The sequence below is a fragment of the Dama dama genome, chromosome 1 (genome assembly GCF_033118175.1).
Source record: "Dama dama isolate Ldn47 chromosome 1, ASM3311817v1, whole genome shotgun sequence".
In the NCBI taxonomy this organism is placed as follows: Eukaryota; Metazoa; Chordata; class Mammalia; order Artiodactyla; family Cervidae; genus Dama; species Dama dama.
Window position 1 is genome coordinate 42,112,245 of NC_083681.1, and position 15,432 is coordinate 42,127,676.

Here is a 15,432-nt window from a genome sequence, read left to right on the forward strand (position 1 = left end):
TGCTTTACATACATTATCTTATTTAATCTTTATAACTCTGTAAATACAGTTATTCCCACTTTATGGATTCAGAAACTGAGAGAGCAGTTAAATTTGCCCAAAGTTACAAAGTGGCAGAGAAGATATTTTAACTAAGTGGTCTATTCCTTTTCCTTATAATAGGAAGATGATCAGTTAATACCAAGTCTGTTGAATTTGAACAAATAACAAAAAAGAAAACTGGCTATAGAGGCCATGAATACATGCTCGGTTGTACTGTACCCTGCCAGGCTCCTCTGTCCATGGAATTTCCCAGACAAGAATACTGGAGTGGGTTGCCATTTTCTACTCCAGAGGGTCTTCTATGTCAAGGGATCTTCCCAACCCAAGGATCAAACCAGAATCTCTTGTGTCTCCTGCACTGGCAAGCAGATTCTTTACCACTGCGCAACCTGGCCTATGAGTGAATCAAGTCAGTTTCACTGTGGTGGAATTTCAGGCCAGTATTGCCATATTTTAAGATTTTTTTCATGAAAAGATGGAAATCTAGATTTGTATGGAAAATCTCATAAAATTTCAATGTCAACTAATGCAAATGTTTAAAATTACTGTGTGCACTAAACTAAATATGGCTATAAGTTTGTGTCTCTGATAAACAGGCATTAGAAACTCAGAATTCAAGTTAGTAAGAGATCTGAGCTAGAGATGTATGACTGGGGAATCCTGAAGCACAGAGAGGAGAGCAGACACTTTAGAAGTTAGAATGTGTTATAATAATAAACAACATATGGTATTATTAAAATAATGCAATTATCTGTTTAAGTTAACAAGTCAGGACTCTAAGATCATCTCAATCTTTAGAAAACTGACATAAAATATAAGTGTTGAAACTAGCAGATTGAAGTGGGTGTATTTAAAATTCAATTTTCTATAAACTGAAAGCCAAACTCCAGGCAACTTGAATTTTCATACATCCATGACGTGATGGAAACATTTCAAAATATGAATATCTATGTCTCCCACCTATTGAAAGGTAATTGAAAGATTACATCTTATCCATATTTCTACTTTACTCCTCTTAGCCCAGTTTCTACATTACATACACTCATCCTTCAAAGCCCATAGCAGAGGGGTTCACAATCAGCAAAGATTAAATACAAGATTAAGTAAAACCTCTTTTATGTTTAATTATTGAGTTTCAAGTTCCTCAATTAAAAGACTATCCAGTGACTTCCCTGGTGGTCCAGTGGCTAAGACTCTGTACTCCCATGGCAGGGGGCCCGGGTTCCATCCCTAGTCAGGGAACTGGATTCCATATGCTGCAATTAAAAGATTCCACATGCTGTAACTAAGACCAAATACAGCCAATGAATAAATAAATATTAAAAAAAAAAAAAGACCATCTAGGTTTTAGGGTTCAGTAAATATTCTCTTTGAAGTCTAACCTAGTATAGTGTTTTTAAACACTATTCTATCAGATTGTCATGAAAAATGTAACCCAGTTATGTAAAAAAAAAAAAAGTCAAACATATGAAAGCATTTTTGCAAACTGTAAAGCCCTATAGAAATTATTTTGAAATACTGTGTTATTTTGAAGCTAAAGGGTCCTGAAATTACAAAGTGGAAACTCTCATATTTGAAATACAATTTTTGCCTTTCCTAAAAATACAGTTTACTTTTTTAACATGTAACTAACTCCAAGGGTGGGAATATCCAGTTGTCAAAGTTAAAGTGAAATTGGCTTAATAGCAAAATAACTTTAGAAAAATATGAGGGGGAATGATCAGCCTAATAATACATGGCAAAGATCTAAAGATGTTACAAACGTTCAGGGCCCTGCTGCACTCTTCCATATTCTGGTATAAATGTCCTACGAAAAACAGAACCTCTCTTGAAAATCATATTAAGGACTAGGTACTTTCAACTCCAAAACCTGTTTTCACACGTCAAACAAGTTGGAATCCTTGAAAATCCTGGACTTTATTGGACTTTCTTTAAAGGTTATCCATGTTAAAAAAAAAAAAAAATATATATATATATATATATATTTATATGGTTTCTCTTTAGATCACACATTGTATCAAGAACAAAATTCAAAATTAAAATGGGGGCATTTCTGTTGTTTAAGTATATGGAAACATGACTCCATTTTTGTATAGCTAAAATGTCGCGTACGATGGAACACTACATTTTACCCTTCCTCTCCCTTAAAACATTAGCTGAGAAGTATAAATAGTTCAGCCTGACGCCTTTGAAAAGCCTAATCCTATTTGTCAAGCGTGGACCTTATATAAAATGGAAAACACAGTCTTCAATGTGCTTTAAAAAACAAATCAGGAGCTGGCAATTAAAATCCTCCAGACGCCCGCGCTCCGCAAACACTACTTCTAAAGAATTCTGGTATATTCTGGGTCTTCTTCCGTGACTGTTGGACGGACATTCCTTTGGGAAAAGCTTTCTCCACAGTGAAGTACGAAGACGATAAACCCCTTCCTTTCACCCTTTTCTCATTCACTCAGTAGGGGATGGAATAAAGAAGGAGCCGAATAAAGCTTTCTTAACGCACTGAGGTGCACCGTCCAATCTCCTGAACCCTACACTCAGGGCTTCCCGACCCAAAGGCGAAGCCGAGCACCTGAAGACCAAAGATTCCCGGCGCTGAGCCCCGGGGGCGCCAGGCCTTAGCACTGCAGGCCAGTCCCAGGGAGGCTCAGCCTGCGAGGGGCAATCTCGGCTTCACGGGGGCGCCAGGAAAATCAGTGCTCGCACACGCCAAGGAAGGGAATCGAGCCGGGTGGAAGGGCGAGTTTCCTTTCCACATGCCCGGTGAGAAAACAAGGCGGAGGAGCTGAGGGCTGCATATCGCGAACACGGGGTACGGATCCCGGGAACAAAGAGACAGGAGGAAGACGAGACAGCCACACCAACGCAGAGGATTCTACGACTTTACGCAAGCGAGCCGCATCTCGGCCGTCCCCAGTTCCCCTTACGCCACTGACTTGGTCTCAGAGCCTTCGCGAATATGGCTTTGCGCACTGCGGCGGGGCTGCGCCGCAACCGAGCTTGGCCCTGTGGCTCCTCCCCGTCGCCCTGCGCCGATTGGCGGCAGGCAGCAGCCAGGCCGCTGATTGGATGGCGAAGGAGCCATTCGGGGCGGCTCTGGTGGGTTCGGCTGCCCTAGAGTGATAAGTTCGGCTTCAGACACGCCTCAGCGCCAGCAGCGAGTCGGAGCTCTATGGAGGTGGCGGCGAGTATCGGGTGGTGGCTGCAGCAGCGACTCTTCTGAGCTGTTTCAAGCCGGTTCCGACTCCTTCCTCCCCCTTCCCTCCCCCTTTTTTGTTTTCCGTTCCCCTTCCCCCTCCCTTCCCCGTCCCCGACGACCGGATCCTGAGGAGGCAGCTGCGGTGGCAGCTGCTGAGTTCTCGGTGAAGGTGAGTGGAGCTACCGCCGCCGCTGCCGCCGCCGAGTGGAGCGCTCTAAAATGGCCGCCGTCCCTGGCCGCTTCTTCCCGAGCGGTACAAAATGGCGGCCGCAGGCGGAGCCGGGCGGGGCGACCCTTTTCTAGCGTTTCCTCCGGGCTTCTGGCACCTGGAAATTCCTCGTCTTTGTTCTCCCTTCCCTTCGTTGGCGGAGTAGGAGGAAGTCGGCAGCCTTGGTGGTCTACGGCTGTCTTCGTGGCTGTTGGCGGCCGTCCTCCGCGGGGCCCGGGCCGGGACGGGCCAAAGCGCGGGTGTGCTCGGACGTGGAGAGAGCGTGGCCGGGCGGCGCGCGGGGCGGGGAGGGACGCGGACCGGCGCGGGGGGGCCCGGCCGTTGGCGCGGGACCAGCCGAGGCGGAGGAGTCCCGGAGCCCGGCCTCCGGCGGGGAGGAAGTGTGTGGAGCCGGGGCCGGCGGGGAGCGGTGGGGCTGCCCTTGGTGGGGGAGCGAAGGGCCTACCTGGCGAGCCCCGCCTGCGACGGGAGAAGGGAGGGAAATGAGGGTTTCTGAGCTTTTGTGGATTGGGCAGGGAGCGGCGAGGTGGCTGTCAGTCCCTCGGGGATTTATGGGTGGGAGGGGGCCACTGGAGGCGGCGGCGGCGGGTGAGAAGGAGGCCGCTTTTCTGCCCAAGAACAAAGAGCCGGGCGCCTGGCCGCGGGGGCGGCCTCCGCTCCTCCCCAAGGCTTGCCCCCGGCGGCTACGCTAGGAGGCTGTCGGAAGCACTTCCCTAACTCGGGCCTGGGTGGGAGGAATCCACTGCTCTTTTGTTCCCAGGAAGGGGAAAATGGGGCGGAGGTTCCTGCTGCCATGTTGTGGCCCTGGTCTTCCGCTTGCCTTGGGTCAGCCGCTGTGCGCCTCACGTCTCCCTTCAGGCCCTCTGCGCCCAGTTAAGGGGTGGACAGGGAGGAAAAACCGTCCTCAGTTACCCCTTACTCAGTGTTGCTCGTCGTTGAGGCAGTAAAATCTATTACAACGTTTTCACATGGTTAGCCCGTTTGCTAACAAGATTTTTCCACTGTTGGTCTCCGTACTCAGCTGTAAAGGAGGGAGAATGTGGCTTTTTCGAAGATTGATTCTATCCCTATGTAGGCACTTCCCTGCGTCCTTGAACACAAGTGAATTGCCAAGTGACCAACAAAATTTTACTGTTCATTTGTGTTTTGAGTACGTTCTATTTTAGTCTTACGAGACCTGCAATGCAGTGTAAGTTCAATCAACTGCAGTGTCAGGCTGAAATACATTGTAACTGAAGGAGGGTTTACAGATTTGTATGTTAGCGGTGACTAATTTTGGTACTTTTTCTCATTCTAGGTTTTTCATTTCTCCCATCCTCTTCCCTCCCCACCCCATCCATTAATATTATTCTTTTGAAGATTCTTCGTTGTCAAGCCGCCAAAGTGGAGAGTGCGATCGCAGAAGGGGGTGCTTCTCGTTTCAGGTATGTGTAGATTTTGTTTTGGCAATTATTAGGACCGAAAGAATTAACCACACCGAATAGTTCTGACTTAATTGTGCTGCAGGATTAATTTATAATGTGCATGTACATTTCTTCAAAGCCCTTAAGTTTCCACTGTTTTCTCTTTGCTATCTGAAGAATAAATGTAATTACTTGGTTTTCCATTGGGCCTAAGTTCAGTCTTCATCTGTGATGTACTTACTGTAATGCAGAGTAATTAAAGAGATCCTATATCTGTTTTGAGTGAAACATACTTGGGGTGTACTTTTTAAAAAAAAAAAAAAAAATGTCTTTCTTTTAAATAGTGCTTCTTCGGGCGGAGGAGGAAGTAGGGGTGCACCTCAGCACTATCCCAAGACTGCTGGCAACAGGTATAGTAAACAGTGAGAAGAGTGACTTGTATAACAGATTGAGGTTAATGGTCTTTTTAACATTACAGTATATAGTTAATAAGACATCAGGAATCCTAATCTTAATGGGCTTGATTTCTGCTATTCTAAATATAGAATATCAGTTCTTGATTATTCTTTAGCCAGATCATCTAGTAAGAGTTGAGGCTCTCAAACTGCTCGTTTATTCTCTTACTCTTTAGATTATTTTCACTGATGTTATTTCTTCAAACGTTCCTACGAAATTATAGTAATAAATCTGTAAGTGTGTAACATGGTCATGAGACATTAGAAAATGTTGGTTTTCACGATGTAGATCGTGGACCAGCATCACTGGCATCACCTGTGAGCTTACTAGAGATGCGAATTAATCAGGCCTTATCCCTGAGCCACTAGAGCAGAGACTGGGGTGGGCCTGAGTGTCTTTAACAAGTTCTTCAGGTTATTCTGATGCACTGGTTGAGACTTGCTTAGTTGTAAGGGAGCTGAGAAACCTAAACTTGTTTTTCTATTTAGAAGGATTTTTGATCGTATGATCCTTGATATGTGACTGGATGCTGTGCTCAAGTTGTCTTATTTTAACTCTTAATTTTTACTAGCGAGTTCCTGGGGAAAACCCCAGGGCAAAACGCTCAGAAATGGATTCCTGCACGAAGCACTAGACGAGATGACAACTCCGCAGCAAACAACTCCGCAAATGAAAAAGAACGACATGATGCAATCTTCAGGAAAGTAAGAGGGTAAGTTTATTAGGTCTGTTTTTGTCTTTTAAAAGGAGGGGAGACTGGATTAACTGCTTCTCTTGTGTGTATGCTATATTACTTAAAGACAATGTTCATACTCTTAAGTGAATGCCAATGTTGACAGTTTTAAGCTGAAAATCAGCACATCAGTGTTTGGGGCTCAGTTAGTTGCTTTCGGTCATTAGATTAAAATGCAGACGCCTATTGTGCTGACATATCCTGTACCTGGTGTGTAAGCCAGTGATGCCAAAATAGAACAGTGTAGCTCCTGTATCTAGCCTTGATATTAAGGAGGGAGGCTCTTGATCTGGGTTTTCAGAATGAGATTTTCTTGTCCAGTAGCTGGGAACCCCCACCAGTTAGATAGGTATGTCTTAAATAGGTTTATTTCAACATTGCTTTGGTTAGATGGGTAAGAAAAATGTCTTGATGTTAAAGGGGAAAGTGATGAAAGGGAAAAAGCATAATTTAAAGGCTATTTTTTAACTCTATAATTTTGTATTTTGCTGATACCTAGTCTGATCCTTTTTTGTAGCATATTAAATAAGCTTACTCCTGAGAAGTTTGACAAGCTATGCCTTGAGCTCCTCAATGTGGGTGTAGAGTCTAAACTCATCCTTAAAGGGGTCATACTGCTGGTAAGTTAAATGTTGGCTTAACTGAAAGGAAGTGGAAAATACTTTTAGCCCAGGTTGGGTTTTGAGTGGTTTTTTGTTGTTTGCTTTTGTTTTTGTACACTTCATTGTTGCTTCTAAAACTGAGGTGTGAGTTAAGTGTATGTATGTTTGAACACTGGTGATTTATTTTTTTAGTTACCTTTGATGGTATCAGACTTAAGAGGTCAATTTGAAATGGTATATACTGTGCTTGTGTTAACTGGGTTATCAGGCTTTTGGGGGCTGGGGTTTGCTTTGTTTTTCGTTTTGTGAAAAATACCGTGTTTTGGAAATAGGTTAGTTTTATGGTGATTCCATTTTTCCAGGGTAATTTCAACTCCTTAAAGGGGAGAGGGTTTTACTAGTTTGGGATATTATGTAATTAGACTTTTTTGGTACACTGTAATAGCTAACATTTAAGTACTTAACGTTTTTCCAGCCTGTGTGCTGGGCACTTTACATGCCCCATCTTAAGTTCACGTAAGAAGCCTTACAAAAGAGATGTTGCTTATTTCCAAGTTACCAGTGAGGTATTTGTATGGGAAATTTGTCAGAAATTTGTTGTATGATTCAAGATCCTTAAGACTGCAAGGAAGTATTAAGTTATAAAGAAAGGTTTTTTCCAAAGTTGTCATATTTAATTTTTTTTAATGGCATATTTTCTGTAGATTGTGGACAAAGCCCTAGAAGAGCCAAAGTATAGCTCACTGTATGCTCAGCTATGTCTGCGATTGGCAGAAGATGCACCAAACTTTGATGGCCCAGCAGCAGAGGGTCAACCAGGACAGAAGCAAAGCACAGTAAGTGATTGTCTGTGCTTGCTTATTTTAAGTTGCTTTGAAAGGTTTTATTAGCAAACCCTGACAAATGTCTTATTTCTTATAGACATTCAGACGCCTCCTAATTTCCAAATTACAAGATGAATTTGAAAACCGAACCAGAAATGTTGATGGTGAGAATTTAATACTCAGTAGTACTGTGTAGGACTTCGCTGGTGCCTCAGATGGTACAGAATCTGCTGCAGTGCAGAAGACCTGGGTCCGATTCCTGGGTTGGGAAGATCCCTGGAGAAGGGAATGGCGACCCACTCTAGTATTCTTGCCTGGAGAATCCCATGGACAGAGGAGCCTGGCAGGCTATAGTCTGTGCAGTCGCAAAGAGTAGGACATGACAGAGTGACTAATATACAGTAATGTATATGTTCAACTTAATTCTGACTGTTGATTTTATTCTTTTCTTTTTTAGTCTATGATAAGCGTGAAAATCCCCTCCTCCCTGAGGAGGAGGAACAGAGAGCTATTGCCAAGATCAAGATGTTGGGGAACATCAAATTCATTGGAGAACTTGGAAAGCTTGATCTTATTCATGAATCTATCCTTCATAAGTGCATCAAAACAGTAAGTAATGATTGTGAATTTAAGCTTTCATTAATCACCATGTACATCATTTTTGGGAGAAACTAGTCAATTACAACTTTGCCATCTGAGACTTGGTGTGCTAGTTAAATATTTTACATCTGGCAAAACTGCTATTTAAATGTTATAAATATGGAAGTATGCAGTGTAGTTTGCAAGATAGAGATAGAACTGATTGCCTACTTAGGTTTAAATTGCTCAATTTGGAGAAATTTCTTGAACAGAAACCAGATAAGAATAGTATGATAGACACTAGGAACTGCATGAGTTAGTGGAAACTTACGGAAAAGTGCTACATCTAAACCAAGAAGAATTTGTGAACAACATGACATTTCTTTTGGTAGCTTTTGGAAAAAAAGAAGAGAGTCCAACTCAAAGATATGGGAGAGGATTTGGAGTGCCTCTGTCAGATAATGAGGACAGTGGGACCTAGGTTAGACCATGAACGAGCCAAGGTATGTATGTTGCTGACAGAAATGGTGTAACTAGTTTGGCATAGTTGTATTAAAATCAAACAGCTTACTTTGGTGATATAGATGATTGCCTCTAGTCATTAACTTTGATAGTATCTAGAAGTCTTAAACAGTATACATTTTTCTCTTTTAGTCCTTAATGGATCAGTACTTTGCCCGAATGTGCTCCTTGATGTTAAGTAAGGAATTGCCGGCGAGGATTCGTTTCCTGCTGCAGGTAAAACTGTTTTCTTTAGGTGTGTTGGTAAGCTGACTCTGTTTAGGAGTATTGAAATTATATTTATTAAAAACTTTTTATATTAAAGGATACCGTAGAGTTGCGAGAACACCATTGGGTTCCTCGCAAAGCTTTTCTTGACAATGGACCAAAGACGATCAATCAAATCCGTCAAGATGCTGTAAAAGTAAGTTTTGCTTTGCTTTTTAATCATTAAGTGGGTTTTATGTTTATAATGGCACAAAAACCTTATTAAAACATCTTTTAAAAAAATCTTTTTTTTTTTTAGACTGTCTTGTCTTACCAGTAGAGCTTAATGTTTTTGGTGTCTTGTATTCTCTTTGAGAACAAGTTGTTTATAGAGAATACATCAATGGCACTCTTATCCAGAGAAGTATTTCTGATTTTCCCGCTGTAAGAATTTTCACTTTATATTAAAATAGTGTCTAGAAGTAAGTGTTTATTCACTTTATTTCTGAAGGATCTAGGAGTGTTTATTCCTGCTCCTATGGCTCAAGGAATGAGAAGTGACTTCTTTCTGGAGGGACCGTTTATGCCACCCAGGATGAAAATGGATAGGGACCCACTTGGAGGACTTGCTGATATGTTTGGACAAATGCCAGGTGATTTTGAACAAAAGATGGTTTGATTGCATTAAATAATGAGTAACAGTTTTAATATTAAAGAGTTCTTCGTGTCTGTATTTTAAGGAAGCGGAATTGGTACTGGTCCAGGAGTTATCCAGGATAGATTTTCACCCACCATGGGGCGCCATCGTTCAAATCAGCTCTTCAATGGCCATGGGGGACACATCATGCCTCCCACACAGTCGCAGTTTGGGGAGATGGGAGGCAAGTTTATGAAAAGCCAGGTAAGAATACATTTAAGGATGTTTAGGCAACAAGTAATTAAATTTTGGAATACATATGATTAGTTTTGGGTTTTTTTTTTTTTAAGTGTAAATATTTTAGTTTTAGAAGACCTAAAAAGAGTGTTTTTCTAAACCAAATTTATATCTGTGACAGTTATTTCAAACTGGGTGAAATAATTATTCTTAAGATTAGTAAAGTATTAGTAAAATCACATCAGTTTATTTGACAGGTAGGTTAGAATTTTATTCTTCTGTTTCATCTTTTACTTCCTCTGGGCAAATGCAGTTAAGCTTTCTTGTGGCTTGGCCTCATCACTTTGGTACTTGATTACCATAATTTGTGAACCCCTTTTTATCTAGACTTTCTTTCTCTTTCTGAAATAGGGGCTAAGCCAGCTCTACCATAACCAGAGTCAGGGACTCTTATCCCAGCTGCAAGGACAGTCGAAGGATATGCCACCTCGGTTTTCTAAGAAAGGACAGCTTAATGCAGATGAGGTACATTTGCCTATGTTATTTATATACCATAGTTTGTCAATTCAGAAATCTCTTGCCCGATGATTATAAAAAAAGACGCATTATTAAGAGGACTTAATGCTGGAATTCTTTATCTTTACCTTCTTTCTCTCTCTTCTGTACTACTTTTTCTTTCTTTGAATGTCCAGCGTCCTATGAGCGAAGATTATGAGATATGAGGGCAAGTCTTCAGTTAGAGAAAGGAAAATGGTTGTCAAGATTTTGATTGTGACTTCCCTGCAAATAGAATGACTCAGGATAAAGTAAAATGTTTTTTAAGCTCTTAATTAAATTTTTTGGTTTTTATTTTCATGTTTTAGTGATGCTAATCCTTGGAGAGTTGTGGTATAATTATACATACAATATTTATAGCCATGTTGTATTTTTGTCTGGATCAGAGCTTTAGTTTTCTTCCTATAAATATTATAACAGTAACATTTTTAGTTATTTAACTCAGATTTCTGACATAGGTTCCATCATGTTTGTATATGATGAATTAACTTTAGGATGTTGCAGCGTTGCAATTAATGTTAGTTTGCTGCTTGTTAACTTGGATATCTGTTTTGCTTTATTTTTGATTCTAGATTAGCTTGAGGCCTGCTCAGTCTTTCCTAATGAATAAAAACCAAGTGCCAAAGCTTCAGCCCCAGATAACTATGATTCCTCCTAGTGCACAACCACCACGCACTCAAACGCCACCTCTGGGACAGGTATGGGATGTATGTAGTATGACATTTTCAGTTGTTTCAGTATCTTTTGAAGATGTCTGAAGACTGCTTTTTAATGTTTGCTCTCAACTTCATAAGCACTTTTTTTTTTTTAAAGATTGAAAAGTTATTAAACATTTATACTTAGTCATTTTGCTGTTCTCTTAGACACCTCAGCTTGGTCTCAAAACTAATCCACCACTTATCCAGGAAAAGCCTGCCAAGACCAGTAAAAAGCCACCACCATCAAAGGAAGAACTGCTTAAACTAACCGTAAGTCTCAAATAATCTCATCGTTTAGCTCATGGGAGTGTATTTGAGGCAGGAAAACTAAAGATACTTGGACTTCATTCTTTTCAGGAAACTGTTGTAACTGAATACCTGAATAGTGGAAATGCAAATGAAGCTGTCAATGGTGTAAGAGAGATGAGAGCTCCTAAACACTTCCTTCCTGAGATGTTAAGCAAAGTAATCATCCTGTCACTGGACAGAAGTGATGAAGATAAAGAAAAAGCAAGTTCTTTGATCAGTTTACTCAAACAGGAAGGGATAGCCACAAGTGACAACTTCATGCAGGTAGAACACTTTCTGATTCTATAAGAACTCTTCAAATTTGAACTGACTATGAACTGACTATGTGCTATATTCCTTTCAGGCTTTCCTGAATGTATTGGACCAGTGCCCCAAACTGGAGGTTGACATCCCCTTGGTGAAATCATATTTAGCACAGTTTGCAGCTCGTGCTATCATTTCGGAGCTGGTGAGCATTTCAGAACTAGCTCAACCACTGGAAAGTGGCACCCATTTTCCTCTCTTCTTACTTTGTCTTCAGCAATTAGCTAAATTACAAGATCGAGAATGGTTAACAGAGCTTTTCCAACAAAGCAAGGTCAATATGCAGAAAATGCTCCCAGGTAAGAGAATGCTGGGGATTTTTGTTTTTTAATAGATCTAAAAGTCCTTAGTACTTTGAGTGAATTTATATAATAGGTCAGTGTGATTTTCCCGTCTGGATAACAATAAGCATTACCACAGATAGACTTCACCTTTATAAAAAAGTTATTATGATGTAACTATTTTCATTTGGTCCAAATACAAAGTTTCCTTTGCTCAGTTCTTTTATTATTTTATATAAATCTTGTGTGTTTGGAAAATTGTTTGTAAAGCAGTTTTAATAGACCAACTGAGTAAATGAACTACCTGATGATGGGAATGGCTTTCTCTCTTCAGAAATTGATCAAAATAAGGACCGCATGTTGGAGATCTTGGAAGGAAAGGGACTGAGTTTCTTATTCCCACTTCTCAAATTGGAGAAGGAACTGTTAAAGCAAATAAAGTTGGATCCATCCCCTCAAACCATATATAAATGGATTAAAGATAACATCTCTCCCAAACTTCATGTAGATAAAGGATTTGTGAACATCTTAATGACTAGGTAAGATCACAAAGTTGTGCTTTTCTACATCGAAAACAGTTAGCCTGTGTTGAGTTTACTAGGAAGAAAGTCTACAAGGCAAGGGGTTGAGAATTATCTGTTTCTTGAATTAGAAGTTTTTCATTTGGAGGTTGTAACAAGATTTTTTTCTGTGCAGCTTCTTACAGTACATTTCTAGTGAAGTAAACCCACCCAGTGATGAAACAGATTCTTCCTCTGCTCCTTCCAAAGAACAGTTAGAGCAGGAAAAACAACTGCTTCTTTCCTTCAAGCCAGTAATGCAGAAATTCCTTCATGATCATGTTGATCTACAAGTTAGTGCCCTCTATGCTCTTCAGGTGCACTGCTACAACAGCAACTTCCCAAAAGGTGAGAGAGGACTAGCAGCATAATTACGACAAATGGATGGACAGTTCTTAAACACACTAAATAATGGGGTTACATTTTGTCTTCTAGGCATGTTACTCCGCTTTTTTGTTCACTTCTATGACATGGAAATTATTGAAGAAGAAGCTTTCTTGGCTTGGAAAGAAGATATAACCCAAGAGTTTCCAGGGAAAGGCAAGGCTTTGTTCCAGGTAATAGAGAAATTTGTTGTGCTTTTTCCATTTTACTTGGTATTAGTTTAATGAAACTTTTTAAAAGTGAAATATAAGCAAAATAGCCCTGGTAATATTGCATACCATGACTTTCTAACTTACAAAGTGAATTCTGACCTTGAGGAAAATTTTTAATGTCAGGGGATTCCACAGCATACATCAGTCACCTGGAAAGTAACTTTCAAAGGAAGTTTCAGGTCTGATTGTAGACATCCTGACTTAGGTCTGTGTGTGGCATACAACTCAGGAGATTGTCGTACTACTTTTCCCAGGGGCCAGGCTTTGAGAAATGCTAGTCTGTAGTAGTCTTTACTCCTGAGGTTCTTAAGCTAGCTTCAGGAGGATCACCATTACAGCGTTTGTCCTTAGTCTTGTCCTTGGGGAATCTGGTCCTAAAGTTCTGGGTGGGACTAGAAATTACTCTTTTGGGAATCATCTTTGTCCCCCTTCTCGCTCCCCAACATTGCTAACATGTAAGTTTGGAATGAGCCACTGTCCCATATTAAAACCGTTCTGAAGTGTGATGGGAGTGGTGTCAAAGAATTGACACCAAGTTAACTAGCCATAAACAGCTTGTGTTAATTGTTTATCGCTCAGTTGTGTTTTGACTCTTCATGACCCCATGGACTATATGTAGCCCACCAGACTCCTCTGGCCATGGAATTCTCCAGGCAGGATTACTGAAGCGGGTTGCCATTTTCTCCCCCAGGAGATCTTCTCTACCCAGGGATCAAATCTGCTTCTACATTGACAGGCAATTCTTTACCCCTGAGCCATCAGGGAAGCCCTAAACAGCTTGCTTGTATGTTAGGTCCTCAACGCTGCTTGCAGTTATGAGATATGTGGTACTGTCTGAAACTTTGGTTCTTGGGGCAGTTGGTTGGTTGGTTGGGAATACTACTATTCTGTATTTTCTAAGTACTACTTACTTTGTTAAATTACAAATTATAGGTGAATCAGTGGCTAACCTGGCTAGAAACTGCTGAAGAAGAAGAATCAGAGGAAGAAGCTGACTAAAAGAACCAGCCAAAGCCTTAAATTGTGCAAAACATACTGTTGCTATGATGTAACTGCATTTGACCTAACCACTGCGAAAATTCATTCCGCTGTAATGTTTTCACAATATTTAAAAGCAGAAGCACGTCAGTTAGGATTTCCTTCTGCATAAGGTTTTTTTGTAGTGTAATGTCTTAATCATAGTCTACCATCAAATATTTTAGGAGTATCTTTAATGTTTAGATAGTATATTAGCAGCATGCAATAATTACATCATAAGTTCTCAAGCAGAGGCAGTCTATTGCAAGGACCTTCTTTGCTGCCAGTTATCATAGGCTGTTTTAAGTTAGAAAACTGAATAGCAACACTGAATACTGTAGAAATGCACTTTGCTCAGTAATACTTGAGTTGTTGCAATATTTGATTATCCATTTGGTTGTTACAGAAAAATTCTTAACTGTAATTGATGGTTGTTGCCGTAATAGTATATTGCCTGTATTTCTACCTCTAGTAATGGGCTTTATGTGCTAGATTTTAATATCCTTGAGCCTGGGCAAGTGCACAAGTCTTTTTAAAAGAAACATGGTTTACTTGCACAAAACTGATCAGTTTTGAGAGATCGTAAATGCCCTTGAAGTGGTCTTTGTGGGTGTGAAACAAATGGTGAGAATTTGAATTGGTCCCTCTTATTATAGTATTGAAATTAAGTCTACTTAATTTATCAAGTCATGTTCATGCCCTGATTTTATATACTTGTATCTATCAATAAACATTGTGATACTTGATATAGTTGTGTGACTTTTTAGTTCAGTTACTCAGTCATGCCCAACTCTGTTGACCCTGTGGACTGCAGCACGCCAGGCGTCCCTGTCCATCACCAACTACCAAAGCTTGCTCAAACTCATGTCCATCGGTGATGCCATCCAACCATCTCATCTTCTGTTATCCCCTTCTCCTGCCTTCAGTCTTCCCTAGCATCAGTGTCTTTTCCAAGGAGTCACTTTGCATCAGGTGGCCAAAGTATTGGGAGTTTTGGCTTTAGCATCAGTCCTTCCGAGGAATATTAAGGACTGATTGCCTTTTTCTCCAATACCACAGTTGAAAAGCATCGATGCTTCAACACTCAGCTTTCTTTATAGTCCAACTCTCACATCCATACGTGACTACTGGAAAAACCAAAGCTTTGACTAGACTTTGAAGTAGTACATACAAGTATATGAAAAGTGACAGCTTTTGTTTTGAGCTAGGTCTTTACTTAGGAACTTTAAATACATAGACATACATAATTTTGATGAGGAAATTCAAGACGGTTGTTCCTCTTTATTTCAGGTCACTGGGAGTAACCAATATATAGTTACTGTAATCAAGGATAGTGCTGAGAAGTCTGAATTGGGAGGGACATTACTAATGCATAGCAACAAAACAAACTTGCTATCTTTTCATCATCATACTGAAGTGCATGGTGAATGCATTCTCGCTGATTGTCCTTCCCAAAGTTCTTGA

At 40.7% G+C, this 15,432-nt stretch overlaps 1 protein-coding gene and 1 non-coding gene across 2 annotated transcripts; both read left to right on the forward strand.

The window, feature by feature from the left end:
* The first annotated feature begins 2,143 nt into the window (after positions 1–2,143).
* EIF4G2 (eukaryotic translation initiation factor 4 gamma 2) lies at positions 2,144–14,714 on the forward strand. The gene is made up of 23 exons (XM_061140929.1): positions 2,144–2,150; positions 3,121–3,410; positions 4,830–4,894; positions 5,218–5,283; positions 5,901–6,041; positions 6,580–6,682; positions 7,369–7,500; positions 7,586–7,652; positions 7,946–8,097; positions 8,460–8,570; positions 8,722–8,805; positions 8,894–8,992; positions 9,287–9,428; positions 9,516–9,676; positions 10,061–10,174; positions 10,777–10,902; positions 11,068–11,172; positions 11,260–11,475; positions 11,555–11,813; positions 12,130–12,334; positions 12,492–12,703; positions 12,791–12,912; positions 13,885–14,714. The coding sequence occupies exons 1-23, from the start codon at positions 2,144–2,146 to the stop codon at positions 13,948–13,950; spliced, it is 3,045 nt and encodes a 1,014-aa protein (XP_060996912.1). The 3' UTR covers positions 13,951–14,714.
* On the forward strand, positions 10,227–10,377 carry LOC133064991 (small nucleolar RNA SNORD97). The gene has a single exon (XR_009694803.1). It is a non-coding gene; the product is annotated as a small nucleolar RNA SNORD97 (small nucleolar RNA).
* Positions 14,715–15,432: the final 718 nt, after the last annotated feature.